The 11,571-nt window shown below is 49.0% G+C and overlaps 3 protein-coding genes; 1 reads left to right on the top strand and 2 right to left on the bottom strand.

Annotated features, from left to right (window-relative positions):
- Positions 1–2,668: 2,668 nt before the first annotated feature.
- Positions 2,669–5,967, bottom strand: GSTUM_00011384001 (uncharacterized protein; the record flags this gene model as incomplete). XM_002841888.2 has 6 exons in its annotated part: positions 5,574–5,967; positions 4,720–5,511; positions 3,772–4,661; positions 3,395–3,715; positions 2,822–3,336; positions 2,669–2,747 (listed from the first exon to the last, which is right to left on the bottom strand). Exons 1-6 carry the CDS (start codon positions 5,881–5,883, stop codon positions 2,669–2,671), a joined length of 2,907 nt encoding a protein of 968 aa, XP_002841934.1. The 5' UTR covers positions 5,884–5,967.
- A 920-nt stretch (positions 5,968–6,887) lies between these two features.
- GSTUM_00011385001 (uncharacterized protein) lies at positions 6,888–8,091 on the top strand (the record flags this gene model as incomplete). XM_002841889.2 has 2 exons in its annotated part: positions 6,888–7,361; positions 7,426–8,091. The coding sequence occupies exons 1-2, from the start codon at positions 6,942–6,944 to the stop codon at positions 8,089–8,091; spliced, it is 1,086 nt and encodes a 361-aa protein (XP_002841935.1). The 5' UTR covers positions 6,888–6,941.
- A 455-nt stretch (positions 8,092–8,546) lies between these two features.
- On the bottom strand, positions 8,547–10,985 carry GSTUM_00011386001 (uncharacterized protein). XM_002841890.2 has 2 exons: positions 10,387–10,985; positions 8,547–10,268 (listed from the first exon to the last, which is right to left on the bottom strand). The coding sequence occupies exons 1-2, from the start codon at positions 10,693–10,695 to the stop codon at positions 9,003–9,005; spliced, it is 1,575 nt and encodes a 524-aa protein (XP_002841936.1). The 5' UTR covers positions 10,696–10,985; the 3' UTR covers positions 8,547–9,002.
- Positions 10,986–11,571: the final 586 nt, after the last annotated feature.

The raw sequence follows: 11,571 nt of genomic DNA on the forward strand, positions 1-11,571 counted from the left end.
CGTAATGGTTAATTCAGACTGTTTCTTCAATCGGCGCACCTCCAAACCTTGAGAAAAAGATTTTTTTCTTTCTTTTTTTTCTTTTCCCCAACAAGATTCGGCTTCGAGATCCGTTCCCCTTCTCCATCGCCCCTCCGCGTACCGTAATACTCCATCTACCGTGTGCGTGCGGTGCATTCCTCTCCGTATTAGTGAACGCCAACTTTGTGGGTAATGATACCGCACTCCGTCTCACTCTACCGCTATCTATCCCTCAACAAGTATATATGTGATAACCCCATCCTCCGAATTGCCTCGAATTGAGTGAAAAGCAAGGGTGCGGGCGAGTCGGTCGCATTCCACTTATACCCAGTGTACTGTACCGCGTGGCTTTTCTCCCGGGCACAGTACCAGTACTAGTACTGGCACAGTTTACAGTAGGGTACAGTACTGTGCTTATCATGAACGAACGGAACGGACAAAAAAAAACGCAATGCGGAGCAACGACTCGGGCTTGGCGAATGGGTATCATAATGTTTCTGGATTAACTACCGGTAGTCTTATCATAGCCGCCACGGTTGCGAATTCTTTTTTTTTTTTTTTCATTTTTTTTTTTCATCATAACCTTGTGTTTTTGCTCGTTTACTGGGGTACGGTAGCTTGGGTTCATCATGTCCTGTCGCGGGAGTCGCACAGGGCCGTGTCGTACTGTAATATGATACTGTGGTAACTCGGGGGTCTGTAACTTGTAAAAGGGAGTCTCCTGCTATGATACCTCGCCGATTTGCGGACCTCACGTTACTTGTGATAGGGGGTATATATGTATGACATTTCCATAATACCACCTCGCATCATGTGACCTGCCTTTTTCGCAAACTATCATACAATAAACTCGCTGTGGCTTGTATAATAATAATAAATAACTAAGGTCTTTTTGGTCCCCCTCACGCTTTCCCATGGGGTTTTATCATCATATGAGAGGATTCCTCGAGTTTTCCATTCACCCTTTCCCCTGCATGGTGAATGGATCGCAAAAGGGGGTGTGAATTGTCTTCTTGAACATCTTGACCGACTGTATCGCTGGCAAAGTATTTCTCACGTAATATCATGCTATCGCCTTCTCTCCTACCGTAGTACTGAGCGTCGAACGCAACAGGAGAGAGTATGATAGATATCATAGATCCTCGGGAAGGGGGAGGAGGGGGGCGGAAGAAGAAGAAGAAGGAAGAAAAATTATAAGCGCTGGTGGATGATATGATATCTAAATGGCAAAAAGATCCTCTTGTATCATATGTGAGAAGAAAGGAGCAAGATCGAACCCGGAATACCGGAATATCGGGGGGTGAGGAAAAAGGGAGAACAGGATCTGGAAGTGGGGGGGAGTTACCGATTTCAGATATGGTCTACGAGCACTGAAACTGTGCTTTCTAGAGTCCCGTCGGTCGGTCTGATTTGATACCAGAGCATTGGTTGGTACCTTGTAAGCATCCAGAAGCAGAAAGTTACTTACTATGATACACGGCACTCACCGCTTATGGTACCCGGCAATATACTTGTTATGGTTCGGGTCATTACTTTCAACTATCCAACTTCGGACCGGGTTTCCAAGTTCGGATCGGGGAAGCGGGGGGGAGTTCGAGAGAATGAACGAAGGGGAATCTCTCTGACTTGGATTAATTATAGTAATACCGGTATCAGAGCGAACCCCCCGCCCCTCCAATATCCACCACTTTAGCCACAATTCTCACTCCACAATTTTTACTCACTACTACTTATCGTAGCGCCACTCCTTTTCTTTCTTCCTTCCTTCATCCGTAAGTTAGTCTGGTCTACCGCAGTCCTTGGGGAAATGATTGTCCCTTCCCTCCGGTAAGTTTAAACCGGTAATTTGTGCCTTTCGGGAGGGGAGTTATATAGCAAAAGGTACTTGTATGTTTGTCACAACCCGGTCGTTGTCGATCAGCAGCAATCGGAAAAATTACATTGTTTCTTCTCTTCCGCTTCCATATAGTCTACCTAATGCAAATCTCTGTTCGGACAAGGTTGTTGTGTTTTTCCGATTTTTACTTTTCGCGGGTACTGCACTAGTACAGTACAGTACGGTTAACCGTAAGGGTTTTTTTCGGTTTACTTGGCTGGTTCGTGTAGACTTGGCATGTGTCTAATAATAAAGAAGTTTGTCATTTGATACTCGAGTACTTGCTATTGCCTTTGCTATTCTTAATGTGCTCACCATGTATGTTTTCCCCTTGGGAGGAATTGTTGACGCGAATCGTGCTGAGCCGTTTTTAGTGAAGCTGGTTTTCTGTCTGTCGTGGTGTACTGTACCCGGCCTGTATAGTACGAGAGGGAGTGTGGTGCATATCGTGAATAACTCATGGCGCTGTTCTTGCGCCTTGGAATGACGAGGCGATTGAGTGAGATAAAGAGCATCACCAATGGCTCAGAACATCTCTGAAAAAAGGAAGGGAAGGGAAAGGAAAAAGGAAAAGAAAAGAAAAAAAAGTATTCACATGAATTACAGACTTAGATATCATATATAACATCATACTTAACTTAAAAATGTAAAAGTAAAAATAAAAATAAAAATAAAACATATTGGTTTACGACACAACATCCCAAAACGCCAAAAATTTCACCGGGAGTATCATAGCAAATACACCACAAAACACTGATACCAAACCCACTTCTACCCCTCAGCAGTCGCCGCCCCAGCCACTGCCGCCGGTGTCTTCTTCGACGAGCTCTTCTTCGCTCTAAAACACAGACTGCACCACCACCACGAATTAGTCAGCCCATCTTCACAGATCGGATAAACATGGGAACGGGAGGGGAAACCCACAACTCGGCCCTCGACCCCCCCCTCAACTCTCCCAAAATCTTCTTCATCCCGCCCAATCCCTCCCTCAGCCCCAACCTAGCCTCCGCATCACTTCCACGGTCCAACTCGACATAAACCCCCTGCTGGAGCTCCGACGCGCGCGGCGTATTGTATTGACTCAGTGTCTGATTGACAAACTCCACGTCCAGCGCGGCCTGGAGGAGTTCGCCGAGTGAGAACCTGTGGCGCTGCTTGAAGGCTTCCAGGAGTTCTCCGGATATGGCCTCAAGGAGGTACGAGAGGATGGGGTGTGTGAGTGACGGCGCTGTGGTGGTGATCTGCGAGTGGACGAGGACTAGGGATAGCAGGGCTGTGTAAATGTATGGGCGCACAGAGGTCGCGAGTTTCCCCGGCGGGGGGGGCCAGGAGGGGGAGAGGACACCGAGGCGGATGGTGTCTGAGAGGGAGGACACGAGGGGTTTGGTGTATTCTTCGAAGAGCTGGGCGTCGATTTGGGATTGGGCATCTCGGATTGTCTGTATGGGCACCTTTCAGCGCTACACTTCATGGTTTTAATAAGGAGATGTACAGTACCTTGCTCTCATCAGTCAACTTGACCGAAAACGCGTTTTCAAAAACGCCTATTAATTCAGGCACTACGTCGTTCCTGAGTAATTGGAGATTGCTCAATGTCAACAGGATCCGGACATTTTTATCCTTCGAGTCAACGGAATACGCCGTTAAATTCCTCGGCGCAACACTGGTGACGGGGCTCGCAAGATCTGTCTGATCCCCGTCCCGGGCATCCAAGTCAAGAGGCGTTTTGGCATTCTCAACCATGCCCTGAAGCGACTTATAAAGCGATCTCACAAATTGCTCACGAACGTGTGAGAGAAGCTTGGCAGACGGCGGAGGCTGCAGAAACCGCGTCAACAAACAATGCCAGGAGAGTGGGAAACTGATGCACGTACGATAACACTACTATCGCTCCTCACAACCTTATCCAAGTATACGATAGCTTGCATACCGCTGATGACCTCCCTCTCGAATGCCCCAAAAAGTCCAGGCATTCTTGTAACATCCCTATTATCACCTGCTCTTGTCCAATCTTCCAAGAACTTGCAATTCCCAGCGTCTTTTAACCAAGCCGCACACACCGCCACGACTGCCCGTTCCCGACTCCCGGAAACCATCGCTCGGAATCGCTCGGCAAAGTCAGCTCGTCCCAAACGGCTAACCATCTCGCATATCGCCACAGATGCATTTCCCGTGAGCACTAGTATCTTGCTCATATAGTGCGCTCCACTCAAACTGTTTGTCCCCGGGGGCACAAAAGCGTAAGCCTCATCCTCGTCCTTTTGAGCCTGCGCCCCCGGCACAGCAGGACCTGGCGGTGGGAAGTTAGGATCCTGCCCGGGGGTGTTTGCGGACAAGGGAGTTTCTGGAATTGGGGAATACATGGCGCTGATGTCCTCTACGGGTGGTTCCGTGTAAAATTTAACAAGGCAATCTCTAATCATTAAGGCTAATTCGTAGATACCTTCCTGAAGTTTTCTGGCATCGTCGGGCTCAAGGCGATGGTGCTTGCGGGATTGGTCATCGATGCCGACGGGAAGAAGGTTGTCACCGTCGATGAAGGATTGCGCAGTCTTTTGAAATGATAAAAGTTCTCCTACAAGCCCGGATAAAGGTGACAGGAGGGCCGATAGGGAAGAGTATACTAGCTCCCAGAAGGATGTTATTAGGTGGGTGTCCAGGGATTTTGAAGAATCAACATGAGCCCGGCGGGAAGGCGACCGGAGGTGGTGCGCGACAGACTTTGGCGTCGGCGGTGGAGCTTCCACAATCTTGCGACGAAGAACTTGAAAGAGTAAAAAAACTTAGAATGGTTCCCTTATATATGGAGCGTATTAGCAAACCTTCTATCTCCACCCTTGACCTCTCGAAAAGAGTCGTAATTCTGTTCTTGAGATAGTCATAGCGGCTAAGAAGCCAAAGCCAAACAGGGTTATCATCAACACCCAACTCTAACAGAATACCGATAAGCTCCATATGTAAATTGCCTTCGGTGGGGCATTCGGCCAGCCGCTTCCACGTGTCTCGCTTGAAGTCCTTAATCACGATCGTGACCTCCGCCCACATATTCTCCGCAATGACCAATTGATGGATATGGTCTTCCTTAGCAGGCGCCATATTGCCAGTGGGGACGAGCTTCCTAGACCCCTCGAGGAAGCTCCGAGCCTTTTGGTACTCCTCTATCAAAGATTCGTAATCCTTCCGTTTAATGCATTCCGACAAATTACCCGGCATCTCAAGCATAGCTCTATGCTTCTCCAGCACAGCCAGAGCCAACCTCAACCCCTCCTCTCTCCCCCGGCCTCTCATTGCCGGACCGAATACCTCATCTGCCTTCGCCCCAGCATCGTTCAGATAACCCCTGATCTTCCCAACACCCCATTCACTCTCCCTGTCCTTATCCAGGAATGAGTCCCCCTTCATCTCCTTGTAAACACCCTCAATAGTGCCCTTCGCGGCAACGAAGCGATCAAAATTCGACTCGACTAAAAGCTTCAGAGAACCTGACTTCTGTGCAATGGAAGTGCTCAGATAATTGAGACCTTGCTGCAAAGCCGGAGATGGGGTATTAGCATGAACGTCGCGCAGGAAAGCAGTCGGCGAGAACGTCTTTGAAGATACGAGATAGCGATTACCTATCATAAATCACCATCATTAATGAGAGCCCAACCAGCAAAAGGAGCAAAGAGAAACTAACGTAATCGCACATTATCCCTCACCGGCAACCCCTTCTTCCCAAGCACGCGCACGACCGAGCCCGTCGTTCCCAGCGGGTCCGGTTCGTCTTCGGGTATCACCCCGGTAGAATACACATCGCCGCCTACGAGGCCCCTCAGAGACGCAGATACCCCCTCCTCTTGAAGTATGGAGTAGCGGGAGGTCGATGCGCGGGATTGCTGCCGCTGGATGATTTGAGCCTCTTCGATCGGGTCGGACCAGGTTTCGGGAAAGGGGTTTTGGAGTCGGTAGTGCTTTAGTAGAGCTGCTTCGGCTCGGGGGTCACCCATTGCTTGGCTAGCTGCTGGCGGGTTTGCGGAATTAAGGTTGAGGGTTTATGGTGGCCCACACGTTGAGGAGTATAGTAGCTTGCTTGTTCGGTGGATTGTGAATGTAGAGAGCTCTGGGGATCTTGTGTGCTTTCATCTAATCAAATAATCTAATCGGTGATTGCTAAGGGTTAGGGATAGGATTGACTTGGCTCTTCAATTTTCGATAGGCATTATGGTGAGTGACCCCAGAGACCTATTGAAATTGGGGCAATTACCCCTCTACAATTGACTATGATAATATTATCATATAAACCTATGAAATCTACTCGCAGATGTTTGCTTATAGTAGTCTTTTAATCTCAAAGCAAAACTCTTTTCCCGTGGAGCTTGCTCTCATGTGTTGGACTTAGTCCCTGTCCGCTGTACAGAGGTAGTTCCTTCTTTTCCTTTAGTCAAAAGACTTTTGTTCGTTTTCTCAATCTGTGACTACATCTGATCTAATTATAAGTGGTTTACCGCATTGGGTACCTCTTATAGTTAGATGTCGGAATAAGGGTATCACTACTGCGTCATATTGAAAAGGTGGCTACTGCCTGGTGTTGAAAGGTGGCCTATATGGTATAGGCCACAGTGTTCGGTGTGACTGCTTAGTGGATGTAGTATATTAGGATCTCTTCTCGTTTTGCATTTGGAAAATCAAGCTTCTTCTCTCCTACTTCGGGAACACACACACTCACATCATGAACGAGTGACTATTTATGCATCCGGCCCAGGATACCATCACTCAATTACTATAGAATGTAAAGCAAGCATTGCCAATTCCTGGGGTAAAATATACTCGGGAAAGCCTCCGTCCTCTCGGAAACAAAAAGAACCATTCCTTCCCTAGAGTAGCCTTCACCCCATTCCATATGTCCCACAACGTGTAACAGGGTAGCACCCCCCCACCAAAAGTTACCCGCCGCAAGCTCCTCTAACCCACATTTTTCTCCTTCACCGATTTTCCAGCATCAAACTCAGCACCAGCACCGCCTCCCATCCGATCATCACCACAACCTACCTCAAGAAACAAAGTAATGCTGAAAGCCACCTCCCGCGCAATCCGCGCACGCAGCCAAGCGGCGCGCAAGCTCGCCCGAGTGCGGGAACACAACAAGCGCATGCGGATAAAAGAGGCTATGGGAGTCCGCATGCAGATCCAGCGCATCGCACACGCAGACCAGAAGCAGTCGCGGCGGGAGGCGAAGGAAGACCGTATGCTGGGACCGCTGGGGCCGCGGCGAGCGATGACGTCCGCAGAGGCGGACGAAATGAGCGTGGTCGCGACCGAGCGGGCGCGGCCGTTGCCAATCCGGAAGGAGGAGCGGGTAAAGTATTGGAACATCGTCCCGGGTGACAGGGTCGTTGTCTTAGCCGGGGTGGACAGGCATAAGATTGGGGTTGTCAAAAGTGTGGATAAGGCGACAGCTACGTTGATGGTTCAAGGGATTAATATGGTCGGTTTGAGTTTTTCTCTCGGATGGGGGGAGGACTAACGAATGGATGGATGGATGGAGTTAGGCACCGATGAAAATCCCAGACGCAGTGTTTGAATTAGATACCAAACAGCAGAGGATCTACCACTCCGAACTCTCCATAAGCTACCACGACGTCCGCCTCGTCTACCCCCTCCCCGACCCCGCCACGGGCGCCCTCCGCGATACCATAATAGCAAACATCGAAATGTCCAACATCTGGCATAACAAGAACGGAACCTCCTCCTGGAAACGCCTCGTGCCTGGAATGGAAGGCGTCGTGATCCCCTGGCCGCCAAAGGAGAAACCGAAATACGTTGACCACCCCGGTGACACGCGGATAATGGATGTGGAGATGCCTAGCTACTTCCCCACTCTGCTTGCCCCACCATTCCCGTTGGAGGTCATCGACGAACTCAGGAATAAGTACTCCAAGTTCAGGACCCGCCACGATCCCGTGTGGGTCGCAAAGAAGGAGGCCGAGGACGCAGCGCAGAAGGCCAAGGATGGAGAACGCATATTGACCGCGGTGCAAGAGCTCAATCGGAAGCTGAGGAAGGAGAGGAAGGCGCTGGGTCCGCCGCAGTTGTCGGACTCGAACTTAGAGTATATTGGGCGGGTTATGGCGCAGAACCGGCCGGAGCTTTTAGAAAATCTACCGCCTACATCGCCACCGCCGCCAACGTCGTCGACACAGGAGGCAACGGCCTAGGTTGGCGTAGGTTCTTCAGGATGGACTGATGGATGCCTAGAAGTATGAGGAACGTTTGGAAAAAGATAGATTTAGTTCTTTTTATGTACATTACCATGAGGAAAGGACGTAGAGTTCGATGCTCATATTTGTGAATAAAACCCCGGGGAAGGAGGGGTCTCTTGCGGCCTCCAGCCATGGCATTTAAAAATCATTCATTGTTCATCACTCACCACCCATCACTCATTCTCACTTCCTTTTTTTTTTTTACAATTTTGATGAAAGGGGTTAAATCTAATATTGCGGTTGAAAAGGAAGCAGTGGTTACAATCTAGCCGGTAGCATCAGGTAGCGCCCGTTTGTAAAAACCCGGCCCAATCTGTTCGCAGGGAAAGGGTGCGGTGTGGTGTGCAATACAAATTGTACTGGCACACAGTACACACTCTCTGAATAGTCTTTGTTTGACGCGCTATCATACCCAACTACAGAAACTCCTCACCATTTGAACTGACTATAAGGGGTGAACCTCTCTGGGCAAAATAAAAGGAAAAAATACTGTGACAATGAGTGAAACGAGAAATTTTTGTTTTTTGATGAGCGATTGGCCTGGCTCTCTGGCCCGAGAAAGGAGGAAAAATCCAAAATCGAAAAGGGGAATATAACACGGGGTCAAGGAAAGGGTATGATATAACAATACAGGTGTAAGTGACAATTGATGACCGGGAGTCCCCCGAAAACAAAAGACTCCCCAGAGTCGAGCACCGCCACTAAAACTCAGTGGAAAAAAAAAAAATGAAAAATGAAAACCACCAGGGCAATATCTTCGCTATTTTTGACACTGCGATGGCCGTTAAAGCATTTCAACAGACATTAGAAAGAATCGCCTCAACTCCTCAGCACCCTAAACAAGTGGTCCCGGTTGGCTTTGGAGCCTATCGCCTCCCCCTGCGCTCTGCGTTAGGGTCATCATATTGCCACTGTCTGCCAACGGCCTTTGCCGTACCAATACCGTCACCAGCAATTCTGATAGTAGATTCTTGAGGCTTCTCGGAAGTTTGTTCATCGTATGCCCAGCTCCTCCCAGTGCTCTTCCTGATACCCATTCCATCACCGGCGATTCTGATTCCCATAGGCTTGGCCTCACCACCGAATCCGGCAAAGAAATCACCATCATCCTCGTCGGGGCTCTCATGTTCGCCCCAATGAGCATTCATCTGTCTCACAGCAGCCTTTCGGCTAGCAGTAGGCTCTTTTTGTCTTGCTGCATGGCTTCCTGCAGGAGAATTGTCGGCGATTTCAAATTGGGAGACATTGCCACGCTTATCCGGAATAGGGGCGGCGGAAACCTTTGAGTGTGGCTCCGGGGTATCTTCATCTTTGATCGTGAAGTGGGTTTCGGTATTCTGGCGAGACCGGGAACCAAAGTTCTTATTGTTTCTGATAGGCTGGGTTTCTGGTTGCCCGTCTTCTTCGGTCCACCCAAAGTGTCTCACATCGTCCTTGCGGATCTTCAGAGGTTTCTTCTCTGGGGTAACGAAATCCTCAAATGCCCAAGAAGACCCATGCTGACTGCGTTTGGAGAAAGGTGTTCCGGCAGAGGGAGCAGATGCCACAGGCTCATCGGAAAACTCAAAGTGTTCATACTTTTTCGAGTCAACAGTAACTTTGCGCTCAATCTTCTTTTGAACCGGGTAGCTCTCAACTGATTCGCCATTACCAATCTCAAATGTTCTGCCAGGGGTGAAACTGCTACGGGCTTTTGGTGGAAGCGGGCCAGTATCATGAGAGTGCGCTCCGGCAAGGATATCCCCAAGATCACGGGAAGGGGGCTTTGCAGAACTACGGGGGGAGACTTTAGGATGATCAACCGTCTCGCGTTCATCATCAGATTCATGTGGGGTGAAGAGAGCAAGACTAGCATGGGGATCGCGAGTAGGATGATCAATCTTGCTACTGTTTGAACCACCTCTGCTTCGTGTGGTCTGAATACCATTGCCGTTGCTGTTTGATGAGGACGGTACGGAGGCTGGAATACCAGACATCGAGGTCGCAATGAGCCTGCATTGCTCACGACCGTCTTTAACAGGCCAGTTCCTCCCATTACGACCAATAACTCCAAGTTGTTTGAGAACATTGGACTGGTCCCAATGAATGCGGATTTGTTTGATAAGCCCGTTTTCAAAATGTACGAAATGAACCTGGTACAAAACATTAGCCTTGTATCAACCACACGGGAGACCAAATGGCAACGGCAAAAATGGATAAGGAGATAGAAAGCTAATGCCAAACCCACCAAGACAGGAGGTTTCTACTTACAATTGGAAATACGACAACCTGATCAGCCAAGAAATTATCATCCATTGCCGGGAGATAGTTTCCACCATTCTTGATCAACTCCAGCTCGGTCTCGACCTCAAGAACCAAGCGATCAGACGTTTCAACAGCCGAAAGGACCTTTTCCATACGCTTCTTAAGAAGGTTTGGCTCACGTTTGAGGTACTTCATAATCGTCTCCGCAGAGTTAAGTGTGATAAGAGTGGTAATGTAATGCATCGAAGGCGAAGCGGAAAGAGCCTCTGCTGAAGGAGAGGCAAGAAACCTCGAGTAGGTTTGTTGAAGGGACATAGCTTTAGACAAGGGGAAAATATAGAAACTTAGAAAACGATGTCAAAGCTCAAACAAGGCCTATAAGAGGTAGTGGGGAGCGGTGGGGCTGGTTGCTTGCTGACAACGAGACCTCCGTGAAATAGGAAGTTTGTTTGTCGATTCGCGCAAGACAGGCCAGCTGAAGGTAGGGTGTGTAGAAAGCAAATGGAGAAGCGAAAAAGCAGCAAGAAATGAATCAGCAGCGAGGAATGTTAGGCTGAGAAGCGAAGAGCAGACAGCAAAAAGAGGTAACTGGGGGGGCGATGAAAGGAATCGGAGCGAGTGTGGGGAGGAGGAAAGGAGGAAAGGGGAAAACAATCGAAAAGGAGAATGCAAGCACAAGGGAAACCCGTGATGGAAGGAAGGGTTAGGGATGATACGCCAAGGTGCCATGTCAACCCAGCGCCGCATGTTTTGTATGATAGGAGAAAGTAGCAGCGATGCAGTGACGGCGACCGCTTTCAGTCACAGCCTATCCATCGCAAGCTACCGTACCGTACTCCATAATGGCCCTGCACCAAGCGAAGATGTGGCTTCCACCGCTAAGTAAAACTTGGTGTAGATTCAAAGTCACCACTACAACCCATCGCTAGGCCCGAGTCTACTTAGTTTAGAATGAGAATAGTACCGAGTCAACAAAACATTGCAAAACAGAAAGAAGGTAAAAAAGGAAAAGGCCAAGACAAAAAGTGACTGTCCTGATCAAATTCTCTCCCCGACTGTTGTATTGCCTGGGGGTATCATAGCTTATGTGCGAGGTCATTATGATCGACCAAAGGCCGTGAGTAACGCAACCGAACAGTAACACCCCCGGTTCCCTACAAAAGAGCCATTCTACTCGCAAGCAATCTATTG

This window comes from Tuber melanosporum, assembly GCF_000151645.1.
Source record: "Tuber melanosporum whole genome shotgun sequence assembly, scaffold_83, strain Mel28".
Classification (NCBI taxonomy): Eukaryota; Fungi; Ascomycota; class Pezizomycetes; order Pezizales; family Tuberaceae; genus Tuber; species Tuber melanosporum.